The 14,418-nt window shown below is 43.1% G+C and overlaps 1 protein-coding gene across 1 annotated transcript; it reads right to left on the bottom strand.

Annotated features, from left to right (window-relative positions):
• Positions 1-411: 411 nt before the first annotated feature.
• Positions 412-13,992, bottom strand: st6galnac5b (ST6 (alpha-N-acetyl-neuraminyl-2,3-beta-galactosyl-1,3)-N-acetylgalactosaminide alpha-2,6-sialyltransferase 5b). Its single transcript, XM_084355692.1, has 5 exons — positions 13,523-13,992; positions 12,812-13,027; positions 4,318-4,727; positions 2,960-3,067; positions 412-1,048 (listed from the first exon to the last, which is right to left on the bottom strand). Exons 1-5 carry the CDS (start codon positions 13,541-13,543, stop codon positions 814-816), a joined length of 990 nt encoding a protein of 329 aa, XP_084211818.1. The 5' UTR covers positions 13,544-13,992; the 3' UTR covers positions 412-813.
• Positions 13,993-14,418: the final 426 nt, after the last annotated feature.

The raw sequence follows: 14,418 nt of genomic DNA, 5'->3' as shown, positions 1-14,418 counted from the left end.
TCCTTTTTCAAGAACTTGATTCCTAACAGCACAATTAACTCTGTCTATTTGAGGTGCAAACATCATAGCTGCAACAAAACCTTTTTTTTTTTTTCTAACTTAATTGTGATATAAGTAGCCTACTTGAATGTTACAAGGTTGGAAATACATTGTATAACTAGGCCTTATGTAACAACTACACCCTAATTATGGGGTGTCTGCAATTGTCAGGCTTTTTTCTCTGTGTTGTCATGGGTATTGTGAACATCATATTGTTGAAAATGAACGAATGTTTGAATAAAGTGTTTACACCTTCAATTACAGTGACTAAAAATATCACAATCAGCTTTGAAGACAGACAATGTTTAATTTGTGTGTGAAGTATTAACTCACTGTCACGCTCACAGAAACAATGGGGAGATGACCTCACAGCCCTTTATGAATTCAGTTTAATGAAAATGAATCAATCATGCTGCAGTTATTGCAGCGTTGTACTGTCTCATGCCTGTCTGACAGCTCAAGTGTTATTAAAGCCGCTCCACACAGAGCAAAAAAAATACACTTGAGCTGAGCTCCATGGCTTTGATTCCAGTACGAAATTCATCCTATTATAGTTACACTTCCAAAACATTGTTGAGGCTTTGTGCTACCGCTATTATGCAATGATCCCATTCTGCCAAGCAGCTTAGGCAGTAGGCAAACAGCCACAACAGTTGCATGGTCTGTCCTACTGCTGTCTCATGCATTCATATCAGCCGCAGAGGGGAGCTGCAAGCTGGAAACTGTCCACGCACATATTCTATACACTTCTGGAGATCGTCCCTGGGGTGAATCTCAGGATCCAGGAGTGTACGTGCTGTTCGTGTCGGTGGTGGCGGCAGTGGGCTTCCAGTCCGGCTGGTAAAAGTGGATGTTGCGGGTGCGAGCCCAGTTGGCAAACACCTTCTTCTCCGTGATGAAGCGGTGGTGGCTTCCTCGCCGGCTCCTCTCGTGGGAGAGATACATGGTGCACTCGTCGGGCCCAGAGGGCTCGTAGTAATGATACGGCACGGAGGGATGGGAGGAGGATCTACACGGAGGGAGAGGAGAGGAGAAGAGAGAAGCATGAAAAGGCACGAAAGTCAAAGTGTGAGGGAGGGAAATAGAGTGATAATTATGAGATGAGGGTGGGGGAGAAGGGAGTGGAAGTGAGTCACAGTGGGGAGGAAAATGAAGACAGCAACAAAGGAAAACAGAAAGATCAGAAGAATGTGTGCTCACAGATGTGCTCATTATACACCATCTTACTCCTCTGATAGTCGCAGTCTCAGCAAGCTCAGTGGAAGATTCAGCCACATGAGTCACTTCAATCTGGACCCAATTTCTCCATGAATATCCAAATGTGTCAAACTGTCCTTGGTGCCCCAAGACAACGTTAGTTAAATAGTTCTTGCATTTCCAGTGTACCTGAATGTTTCACAGGCATATTAAACAGCTGTACTGTGCACCTATTCAGTGAATGATGATGTTTTTATTATAAAATGTCAAGATGAATGTTCCCACTGGCAACAAAAACCCAGTCATTCGCCCGCCTGACCGCATGGCAATAAAAGACACTCGAAGTTGTCACTGCAGGGAGCAAATGTTATATTGTCATTGCAAGTTGAAGACACCATTAACGACGTACTAGACAAGATTTTTATGTAGAAAGACACCCATGTTGTCAGAGTAAATCACAGAGTGGAGCTGCATCCACTTTGTGCACCATTTGTCCTGCCCTGCTCAAACAGGAAGTGAGAAAGTGAAAAGTTGAGACCTGATTATAACGGATTAGATGAGACAGGATGTTACAGAGAGCGTGTACACAATGTTAAAATCTTAGTGTCTTTCAAATAAATGACTCAAGCATCTGTTGTATTAGTATTTGTTAATTATCATTTACTGTCATGTGAATGATATTATGTATATGATAATGGTCATTTCAAATGAATATATGGCATAAAAAAGTAATAGAAGCCTTTTGCCACTTGTTAGAAAAAAATTAGCACATGAAGGTTGTTTATCTATACTCATAATTAACAAGGTGGAATCATCTTCTGTCGCTTCATTAAAATTTATGATGCCTTCAAATGAGTCCCGCGAGATAGCGTTTCCACCTGACAAGTCAAGGACACGATACTCTTGGCTTTGAGGTGGTTTAAGTCATGTCAACACTGTTGCTAGGAAACTGACAATAAAAGGGGACACTGCCTTGTTTCTTTTTCAAAGACGCTTCATGATTTTGTGTTTTCTGCATTTCCATTGTCAAATGTAATTGATAACCCTTTAAAAACATTAGCAAACATCAACACTCGTGAACTCTGAGCTTCAGTTTACAGAGGCTCAATGTACAGCCTTATCTGTACAGTTTTAGTTCGGTCTCACAGCTCTCATTAGCGGCATCTTCAGACACACCGGGAAGCTGTTCTTGGTGAAAGAGCTAAAATAAACTCACTGTGCACTACCTGCCCCACCCAACAGGCAAAGTGAGTGACAAACTGATGAACTAAGGAGTATTTAGAAGCTCAAGTGTCAGCTATTTTGCTCAGGAGTTAGTGGACAGAAAAACAGCAATGCAAGGAAAGTGCTTTTTTGACCTAGCAAGTGGACAAACTCCAATGCTAATGTTTGTTATGTGAATATAAAAGTTGGGAATATGTCAGTGTTGTGTTCTCAGATTGTTTAAACTGCCCCGAAGTCTCCATTAACTTACAGAGGTTTGAAGTTGACGTTGTTTAAGTAAGTAGAAAGCTGTGTTCCTAAAGTCACACAAATTAACCAAACTTCGTCACATCCCTTTGGACAAAAACGACCGACTGGCCAGCTGAGCAAATACAAAAGTCTGTGTGTTGTCTACAGCACACAAACTTATGGTATTTGTAAATTCCTATATGTGCGCAGAGTTGAAAAAAACAAACTCTGAGCACCTAAATTCTTGTATTAATAAACGATCTGACTCTACCTGCAGAAATCCGGTGGCACCATGCCAAACACGTTGGTCCTGTCACACAGCTCAAGGGCTATGGCCATGGTGAACCATCCGGTACTCAGCCAGGAGTTGGAACTCTTCCTGAAAGACAAGGTCACCAACTTTAGTACATCCATACTCATGTAGTTTAAATATATTGGGAGTACAGGAGACCAAATGAGACTGGATTCAAGCCGTGAGCACACATTTCTATATTTTACTTGATCAATCATCTTTTCGTGGTCGGAGGCAAAATGACAGATTGAAGAAAGACCGTCTTTGTTTCTATTGTACGCAACAATAAAGGAAATATGCATGAGTAAGACATTTGTTCTGGCACTGCTTACATGAAAGCTGAAGTGATTGGATCCCCCATTCAAATACAACATCCTCTTATCCCTCCTTTTGGTTTACGCTTCACATGCAAATGAGATTATGAATGGCTCTGGATGCCTTTATCTATTTGGCTCGTTTTTTGCAAGCTCATATTCAGTCGGCCATTTTCTGCAGCACAGGTGTACTTCAAATAAAGAGAGACAGGCAACTATCATAAAAAGAAAGAAACTAGCTTGGTGTTTAGGGTGGTATCGGTCGTTCATCCTGCTTGGCATGCCAATTTTTGTTTCTGTATATGTTGATAAGATTTGCTCCGCTTGCTCCATGCCATGCGCCGAATCCTCCTTTGAAAATGTAAAATGCAAAACCTCCTGCCAGAGTATCTCTCTCAATTAGGAAGTGGAAGAACAGACTCTGCAGGATGTTGTTATACAGTATTTATTCCACATAGAATTAAATTAATCTATGGGATGTCCTCTATCTTTGCATAAAGCTCACAAATTCCTACAATCATTTTATTGGGAAAATAATTACATACTCTGATATAAAAAAAAAAAAAATCATGTTTATGAGAGGCTGTATACCAAAGCTAATTTCTTACTGAATCAATAAGTGCAGTAAATGTGATCACCTGTGTTCTATCTGTCGTATTTGAGGCCGTAGTTCTCAATTGTCACCTTCAGTGAATAATTTGTTAGTTCCCACTCCAAGATGCTCACCCACCATTTTGTTTTCTGCTTATAAAGACGGGAACTTTAATCCTAATGACACTGCAGTGAAATGTGTTTCTTTCTGATCTTGAGCCACTTCCGTTAATGTCTTACTACATGGTTGCACTACATTACAAAATACTTTGCAATACCCTCCCTAAGCTTGGCATTAGTGTGACAACTGTGAACTTCATCTTTTGTGAGCAAGTGATAAGCTGACGACTTTTTTTGTTTCCACACACACAGATTTTGTTTGTCCACCAAAACAAAACTCATAAAGACAAGACTGATTCTGTGAACATTTACCTGTCAATCCCCGTTTCCTTTTTGAATAGTTCATCAAATTTCAGCATTTTGTTTCGGGAAATGATGAAGACTTTAAGTCTGGGCAGTAGCTGGTTTAGCAGCTTGAGGTTGTTGTAAACGTTCCCTTTTCCATCCCGTCTCATGCAGTTGCTCGGTCCCCAGAAGATGAACACCGTGTCTTGGCTCACGTTGAGCAGCTCCTGTCGGCTCCGCAGCACCCTCTGCAGGCTGGAGTGAGCTATGACACGCAGGCTTGTGCGCTGACCGACGTCCTGCTGATAGGCGATGCTGGGCGCGTCATTCATACGGATTACGCAGTCAGAGCTGTCGATTTCTCTGCCTCTCTTGCTCCCAGTAAGATGGCCGGAGCTGGTGACCAGGGCACAAGTCCTGCAGTGCATCTTCAGAGGCTGTAGAGGTGAGAGGTTAAAGGTCAGAAATAGTTGTAGTGCAACTCAAAGAACATTGAAGACAGGCTGAGAATTTAACTTATTAAGACATGACATTTTCTCTGGAGTCGGTTTTGTTTTCCTGCAAAAAAAAAAAATATATATATACTTAGCTATCTTTTTTAGCTTAAAGGGGAAAAAATTAATCTGCAACCAACCATCAATTTCAAGTGTTAGTTGCAGAGAGAGATCCTTATGGTTTGACCTTAAAATCTGATTTGCCAAAAGGAAAAAAAAACAATGACCCTGAAAGAGGTCAGCACAGTGGGCTCAACAGGACACGGCGTCACAAGAGCCTCACTTCTCTAAATCTTGATATAAAGCATCTGTGATAAAGAAGCCAAAACTTTATAAATTAATTCCAGGCTTTTTAGATTTATATTCACAGGTTAATGAGGTTTTCCATCAAGCACACACACACACACTGATACCTGAATAGAGCATGAATAAAGTGACAGAATTGAAACAGAATTGAGCAGCTCGACTGGTAATGGGATGTTCTGTCAGGTATCCTATTATTCAAATGCACTGCAGATTATCATGGTTGACAGTAGAGCAGAGGCTATTCTCTGCAGTACTTCTGCTTCTGTAGGAAAACCACAACTACACATACGCCTGTAACCTTTATTCAAACACAGAGCAATGTTCTTTTTCACAAAACAAGGGATGCCTGTCGTCAGAACATGCTCCTTTTGTACCAAAGTCCAGTTCACTCAGAAAATCATTCATGTATGCCAGCTTTGTGAATGTAGTGTGTATTGCAGGGGTTGCATTGCATTTACCAGGTGTTCGGGTTGTTCTGTCCAACCAGGCTTTCAAAGTTGGAAAAAGGCGAGCTCGGATTGAATGATCCGACAGCGAAAACCCAGAGACTCTTCACATGAATTATTCCCAACCTTAATAGGGAGCTACATTGGCATTCTGAACTGTGCTCTGAGCTTCACACTCCATCAGTTTCTGAGGTGGCAATGTGTGTGTTCATCTCTGTGCGTGTCTGTGTGTGTGTGCGCATACAGGTAATATTACCATCGCCACAGGCTGTGCTGCTCCCACTGCTATATTTATAATACTCTTCCACTATCTCTGTGACCCCACACTGAATGATTGCCCAGTGTGGGTGTATGTGTGGGCGTAGGTGGCGTGGATGTCCTCAAATATCAGCTCGATGTGGCCCCAGATATGTAATACAATCACGTTTCTCTGGCGAGAGTCTGCAACTACCTAAAAGTGTCTCAATCAAAAAAACAGTTGTAATCCCCTCTATACACACAAACACACACAATCACTCTCTTTGTGTTGAGGAGCAGGTATTTCCATTCTCCATCACATTGCCCAAAACAATCCACATCCTGTTGGAGTGTGTTTGCACTCTCTGTTCGCAGACCCCCTTCCCTCAATAACAGGTAGGCAGGAGCGAATTACGTGCTTCACCGCACAAACACACCCTCCCTGACTCAGCCGGGAAAAATCACAGTCCTTTCAGCTGTTTCTTCTTCTACATACGACAGATAGAGTGCATTTTCCCCTCGGCACCATCCAAACAATTACTCCCAAGCAACTTTTAATCATTCTGGAAGTCGGGGAATGTGTTAAACTGGTAAAAGGCAATCGAAGGTTGCATATAAAAGTGTCCTTGACAATCATGTTGAAGCTCCTGTACCAGTTCCCCTATAGCTTCTGACAGCTTGATGATGCTGGGAAATAGCCACTTACAGACCATGTATCACTCTGAGAGGGGCTTTCAGTATCAGATAGAGAATATTTGAGATGGCAGGCAGCTGAAGAAGCAACCCACAGACTGTTGAATGAATGAATAATGAGTGTTGCATTTTACAGGTAGAGTTTTACCTCATAATCAACCTTGAATTAACACAGCGGCCCCTTAATTCGTGAAGCAACTAGCACTTGAACACGTTCTGACTCCCACACACACACTCAGGCTGCACTTTATCATGAGGATAGAGGGCTGCCTCCCTTAATCAATAATGCATAGACTTGTAAGAAATACATTGTCTTGGATAAACCGATCCAAAAAAGGCAATAGGTTCAACCCTGCAAGGCCTTTTCAGTGAACTATGATGTGATGTCTGCGAGCCGTGGCGAGACTTCCAGTGTCATGGCTGTGTAGTATCCATGTTTTGTCAGTATCAAGAGCCTTGGTCGTTGCCAGTTTCAAATGGCTGACTTCTACAGTATGTGCCCAGCATACTGTACTGCCCTAACATTAGCTAGCATTAACATTAGCTAGCTAGCATTAGCAACGTTGACGTTTGCATTAGCAATGTTATCTAGTGAAACAAACTGGCCACCAGTTGAAGGGGCAGACGATTCAAACACCAGCGCTGTTGTGGCGTGAATACAATGTCATTAATAACACCTTTAATTTTATCAAGACTTTTGTTGGACTGATTTTAGACGGACGACGAGGAATTGTTCTGGTATTTAAACGCATCCAAGATTTAACTTCAGTAACACAAATTTCATGGTAAGTAGGCGGTAATTGCCAAGCTCCATACAGTATTTGAAATAACCCCCACATTATACGAAGTTTTTATGTCAGCTCTTGGAATATTGGTAGACAACAGGATAACTACTGAGTAACTACATTACATTCTGTTGTATTTGTATTTTGCTGTTGTTGGCCTTATTAGGGGTGCCAAAATAATATAACTTTAATCCAGTCTGTTTTGGCTAATACCTTGTTTCCTTTCATTTTAATTTTCACAGTAACCATTGAGTGTGAGGTAGACTTATTTGGTGCTACATTGAGGATTTTTCCATGCCTGTTTGTATCTGTTTGGCTTCTTCTATTGTATATAACTTAGAGTATTAAAAAGGAAAGCAAACACTGTTGCACTCAGTGCAGCAGAAGAAGAAGAAGCAGTCAATTACGGCCCACACACTGACTCCCAACTCATCAGTATGATCCTGTTTATATACTTCCCAGGGGATCCCAGGATCATAATTGCTTTCAGAGCAAACCCCATCAGTCAGCCTCTAATATTGCACCAGAGCCTCCAAAGTGCCTCCGATCCAGCAGCCTCCGGCTGCACCCATTTCAGTTTGAGAAGGAAAGCGAGTACAGACCTACAGGAAAAAGACTTGGCAAGGCTTTATAGGTCAGAGAGGAGTCATTAGTACTGAACAAGAAAGGCCCTATTGTAATTGTTACCCATGGATTCAAAGAATAAGGCCGACGTTATTCTGTGTGTTTCTTATTGTCAACAAATCCAATGAAAAGAACATGCCTTTGTCCAAAATCCTTTGTATAGATATAATACTATATAAATCAAAAATACCCAAATGCAGGACTCTACACCTTCAGTGATGATGCGGGAATTATAATTACTTTGATCTGGTTTTATGTGTAATGAAAAACGTACACATTATTTATTATAATAAAGAAACATGTCCTCCAGCACAGCAGTGTGGCTCATTTATGTATTTAATTGTTTTTTGGACACCAATGGATGAACTAATTTAGGCTTTAGCTACACAGGAGGATCAGGTCATTATCGGTTTTGGTCTTTAAATAGCATTTGTTGACATTAAGAAAAATGTAGATCTCTCCAATCATCCTCACATCAACAGTCACTGCACACTTTTCATTACTTTTCTAGAATTAGGCTATTGGCTCAAGTAAGAGCAGAGGTGGATTCTGTGGCACCTGTTGTGTGATGTGAAGGTTTAACGATCTGCTTTCTTTTCTCCGAGAATCAATTAATTACACCTGAATCCTCCTGACAGTTGACATCTCATTAAGCTCCTCCTGGTGGCACACATTCAAGTCGCAATCCTGAACTTGCTCTGTTCTCAATTCGAGGGAACGAAGGAGAGATAATAAAGGCGCTTGTTTTCATCTCCTTCATCCAGTCAACCTCAGATGAAGGAGAGAAGCGGGTGTCTGCATCCCGGAGGACATAGCCTCGTTAGCGGCTCAGACAAGGCAACGACCCATCCAGAAATCATATCCAGATACAGATCACATGTTAACACCAGGTGTAATTGGGGCCTTGAGGTATATACAAATTAGGCTATGTAAAGTCAGTCTGAAGAAGACACCGGATATCTGTTTTGCCTCAGGTGCTCCCTTACTTTGAGTGGAATTTGCATATCCTGGAACTTCATCCATTAAGTAAGCCACATGTTATCACGCATAGTTTGTAAGACAGCTTAAATTGTACGTTAGAAAGGAGTCAGCATAGATAGGGCACATAATAGCACCTATTTCTCCACGGCTGACTGCATTAAAGGCTGTCAGAGCACAGAAAGGTATTGCCCATAATAAGTAGGTACATCATAAACTAGCACAGGCACACAATCCACATTCATGCTTTCACACAGCCTTTGTGATTAGAGCGCATAAAGGCCAATGTAGATTGATTCTGCTGACAGTTCTTCAAAGGTCAACATCCCTTTAACTGGAATCGGCAAAACATCAGTGAGGCGGGGAAGATGAGGAGCGGCGCACAAGAATGGAGCGGCTGTCCATTTGGGCGTTCAAACTCAAAAGTGTGTGTGATTTGAAAGGGTCTATTCGACTCGGCCGCTCTAATTACTGTAGCTTGTCAAAGCAAAGAAATGCGCGCCAGAGGAGGACATCTCAAGAAAACGTGCAGACATTGCAGAAGACATAATGAACAGTGAGACTGCCATACATCCGCTCAAGATATCCCACATAAAGGCAGCGCGCTTTCACTTTGAAGTCTGATCTCACAGCGTTTGGATTTGTGGGATTCAAGGCTGCTTTTTGCTGTTTTCACATCACTATTAAACACAGAGGACTGGAGGAAAAGCCAAATGTCTAGCCTTTAACCCTCAGTGCATGAAGCAGCATCGTCTCTCTGATTAATTTGTGCTGGGTGTTTTGCGCCCTCATAGGTGAGACATAAATGACACCAACACCCATCTTAGTGAAACCACAGCCCGTGCAAACAAGATATGCACATAAGTTAACACGAGCCATAAAAAGGCACATTAGATAGAGCTGCCGTCGCATTTTCAAGCATCCCTGGCTCTGACGAGGGCATAAAACTTTAACAACGTGTCTGGGCATTTGCATGGGCTTTTTCTGCATGCATGATCAGTGCTGTGTCAATGTGTGTGTATGTGTGCAAGTGTTTGTGCTTGTTTCAGAGCCAAGATTCCCTCCAGCAGCAGACCTCAGACGACCCTGGAGGGAGCAGTACAGACTGATCCACCCACTCCACAGATCCAACAGCAGGTTTGGTTAGTCATTCCCCAGCTCTGTCTCAGGGTGCAGCAGCAGAGCTGGAGCCCCCTCCCCACGGGAGAGGGGGGCCGAGTGACACTAAGCAGTATGAAAATGTCGCAGCGTGGATCTGTCATGAATCAGTCGTGGACGTGCAGGAAAGACTGCACCGCAAGAAAACTCTGAACGGGAGTCGCTGCCTCTCATTTCTCTTAAGAATCAGTAGATGAATGTTTCTTTTAATGAGGTCTGATGAGAGGTAAAACATCTCAGAGGGACTTAGAAAATAAAAGTACAGGAAGCCTCAGTCGGATCAAAACACAAACTCTCTCAAACTCTCATGTCACTGATCATTAATCACTGAGAGGTGAACTGTAACCAACACTTTTTTTCCCCTCCAAATCCTCTCCTCTGCTCGGCGCCGCCTGAGCAAAGCAATGTCCTTTCCACTCTGCTGTGCCTCGCTGCGTATCTCTCTCACAGAGGGGAGAAACGACGCTGTCTGAATCATCTATCTATCTGAACGAGCTGTCTGTAACACTGAGCTGGGTCTGAGCGATAGGCCTCTGCATTACAATAACACCGACTTATATGACCGAAAGATTACAGCGGAGATGTCTTGAGTAGCCCTTCTAGAAGAAATCCATCCTGTTTTAGTGCTTTTGTCACTGAATATTTCATGGTGGACGCATTAATTATGAATCAAGAAACGGAGTAAACTACAGAGAGAATTTAGAGATGGTGCTGCTGTGGCAGGTTCAGCTTTTGATTTCAGAGTTTAAGAGATTAATTGTAATGATCGTAGTCTAACAGCTGGGATAAAGCTGTAATAAACTCTTGTTTAATCCGAGGCTTTTCCTCATTAACAGAAATTGTTTCAATATTTCAATTACTGCATTTATTGCTTAAAAAAAAAAAAAAAAAAAAAAATGGTGCACTAGTTACAAACATACAAATGAAATGCAAAAAACATGCAAATAATCAATGTATTACCCAAAGTGAAAAACCTGGACATAATGTGGTACACACAGAACAGGGTAGAGCAGGTGACCAGCAACCAGAAGGTCGCTGGTTCAAACCCCGGCTCCCCTGGGCGGAACTGAGCTACGTGCCGAAGCATCCTTGAGCAAGATGCTGAACCCCGAAATTGCTCCCGATGTGCAGCTGGCACCCTGTGAGGCAGCCTCTGCCATCAGCGGGCCCTGCGATGAGCTGGCGACTCATCCAGGGGTGTACCCTGGCCTTCGCCCTGTGAGAACTGGATTAGGCCCCAGTAGCCCCGCAACCCCCCGAAAGGGGGGATAAAGCAGCAACACCCTGCGACCCGAACAGGAAAAAGCGGACAAGATAATGAGATGAGAGATGAGATGAGACACAGAACAGGATTTTCCAGTTCTCCCTGAAACCAGGCCAGTTCCCAACCGCTTCAAAAAGCCATTTTCAGTGCATACCTGAACTCTGCATTAATATGCCAGACCTCTCTCTTCTTTACCTGAATGATGGCAGAATACAGATGAGCTGCAGTTTGGATTACATATGTACGAAGGTGCCACAGCAATCAGTGTTGCTTTTTGAGGGTTAGGTGCTCGACACGTATGTCACAAATGCACAGAGGGAATTCAAATGATTTCCTGTAGAACGGCTGAACAAGAGCACTTAAGGATAGCCACTGTGCGTAATGTGCTGATTTTCAACAGTTAGTCGATAAATGGTCAATTATTTAATAAATAATTGCCAAAAATGTTGATAGTCTTTTTTTTTTAAGTCCAAATTCAATGATCCCAGCTTCTTAAATGGGGATATTTTCTGGTTTCTTTACTCCTCTATTACAGTAAACTGAATGTCTTTGGGTTTTGGACAAAACAAGACATTTGAGGACGTCGTCTTGGTGCTCTGGGAAACACTCCTTGACATTTTTCACCATTTTCTGACATTTTATAGACCAAACAACCAAGCAATTAATCAAGGAAATGTAAAAAATTATCGAGCAAAATTTGTCCGAAACGCATCAGACAATATTAGGTTTTTATTCCTGCCTTTTTCTCCAAGGTTTGGTAAGTAATAGCCCTCTCTGACTCCAGCTTCCTATTCATCGATGACAGTAAAGTGAATATTTTGGGTTGTGGACAAAACAAGAAATTTGAGGATGTCATCTTTGGCTTTAAGAAACAGTGACAGACCTTTTTTTTTAATATGTTCTAACATTTTATAGACCAAACAACTAACTGATTAATCATGAAAATATGAAAAGAATCATTAGTTGCAGCCCTGGTATCGAGCAAAATTTGTCCAACACACGTCCCAGACGTTTTTTTTCTGCAGTTTTTCTCCTCAGTCTGGTACAACAAAGTGCCCATATGCTGCTGTCGCTTATATCTCCACTGCTGGACTCTGTGGGCTGCCAGTAATGCCTTTCCCCCAAATCCCACTCCCCTCTCCACACAGGAACAGAATGAACTGACAGTAACCTGAAGCCTCACCCCAAACGCTGCCATTGTTTTTGCTGGAACACACAACCAAGCTGAGGTTTAACCTTTGGTTCTGTGGTGGGTGAATGTTTAAGCCTTGCAGCTACACGAACCACCTTCCTACCTATTTCATTGGAAAGTGAAGAGATTTCTCGCATTTTAAAGACAAACGAGCAACCAAATATAACGGCATGGGTCCTGATAATCATTCAAATGTTCTTTCTTCTGGTCTGCCTCAGAGCTTTATAAGAATTTGAGATCATGCGATCGTTTGGACATGAAATAACATTTCAAATGAAGAACCAGTTGCACCCTCATCAAAAGAGGACAGATCATCTCCCAATGCACAGATGGTGCATGTTTACCTTGTGATCCATGACACCTGTGTACCCCTCAAGTGTTGATGTTTGGTCTCTCTGCTGTCTCTCCGGCTTCTTGGTGGATGGAACAGCTCCATCTGAACGTCTGGGCGACGGTGATGATGCAGATGAGGAAGGTGATCTGCCACCAGAGCTGCTGTTGTACACCAACATAAAGCTGGTAACCATGGTGACGATGATGATGCCACTAACTCCTTGGCACTGGAGAGACACATGAAAGACACAAGTTCACAAGAGGGAAAGAGCAGTGAAAGCGACGTGGAGCCAGAAAATAAGCCTCAGAGCTGCATTTTCTGGTCAAGAATTCACAGCTAATTAAATGTCAGCGTCCAAAGCTCAGGCAACACAGTAACAACAGCTGCTCTTTGCTCATGCAAGGCTGCGGATGAAATGTCAGCTGTGCCACTCAAATGCGCTCAACACGCACTGTCAACATGTTGTACAGAGCGGTGCGAAAATAGGAAGAGGCTGCTCCCGGCAGAGAAATCAACAACCTGCGCTCCTATAACATTATTATCATGACTATAGAAATAGGATGCATTTAACCAACTGCAAAAAATGGGAATAAAAAAAAAAAAAAAAGTGCAATCAGGTCACAGTAGACTCGCAACTCACTTCTGAGCAGCAAAGGCATTATTAAAGCCACAAAAAGGAACACCACAGTGATGTTTCCTGAAGGGTCTCATTCATAATTACCACTCTTATCTTCATCTTCATTTCCCCTCGTTTCCAGCCGCAGACCGAGCCTTCATCCTATCGGGGCCAGAGCTCTCTCGCAGAGCGTCGGGACTCTTCAGCATGCAACACTTGAGCGGCGGTATCAGCGGGATGAGCGCGCAGCGAGACACGGCGACGCTCCACTACTCCTCTCCCATGCTCTCCTCCACAGGGACGCCCTCACTCAGCACCGCGCTCCTCAGGGTCCTAAAGACCTCGGCTTCACTGGTTTGAGTGTTTACCTCACTCTCAGGGTTCACCGGAGGTTCAAGGGATGGTAGTTACAAACATAACATCATGATAATGTGCAACACGCAGCACGCCTTTTAAATATTAAAGGGGCTCGGCAGCCTTTTGTTTAAACAGACATTGTTACGCATCTGTATGTCTCTATCTAACCACGTGACTTATGGAGTTATTTTAACTGAGGTTCAGGAACTGGACCACGCCACTCCTCCTAGCTGATCCGCCACCCAGGCCCAGCCAATCAAACCACCTGTGCCGCATTAACCCGATCACCTACGTCATCCTGAGTCAATCACCTGCGAAATCTATATATTCAAGCCTAACCATTTCCCGTCTTAAGTTCTTACAACCCTCCCCCCCAGACCCTCTCCTTCTCCACTATCATCTCTCCCAGGATCATCGGCAGCCCAGCCTTCGACATCGCCATCACATGGCAAGAAGATCCTCCAGAACAGGGGCCCAGGCCATTCCAGCACAGGAACCACCGGGGGACAATGGAGCCACGCCAACTAAGACGTGCGCCCATTGAGACGTACCCCCATTCTGAGTTTCAACCTCCCTGGTTCCTAGACGGTCCAGCCAATCCACAACCCTACTCAAACCTCCCTTCCTTCATCCAACAACCCCGG

The sequence above is a fragment of the Pagrus pagrus genome (genome assembly GCF_965226575.1).
Source record: "Pagrus pagrus genome assembly, chromosome: 6".
NCBI lineage: Eukaryota > Metazoa > Chordata > Actinopteri > Spariformes > Sparidae > Pagrus > Pagrus pagrus.
The sequence above is the reverse complement of the archived record's forward strand: the minus strand, read 5'-3'. Positions and strand labels throughout refer to the sequence as shown.

What these genes read in the sequence shown, in the direction of transcription:
- st6galnac5b (XM_084355692.1), bottom strand. Translation starts at nt 13,543, where the DNA reads ATGAAGATGAAGATAAGAGTG. An exon ending in TGAAGATGAAGATAAGAGTG is followed by an intron (nt 13,028 to 13,522) that starts GTAATTATGAAT and finishes GTGTCTCTCCAG; the next exon opens with TGCCAAGGAGTTAGTGGCAT. An exon ending in GTGCCACCGGATTTCTGCAG is followed by an intron (nt 1,049 to 2,959) that starts GTAGAGTCAGAT and finishes CCCTCCGTGTAG; the next exon opens with ATCCTCCTCCCATCCCTCCG.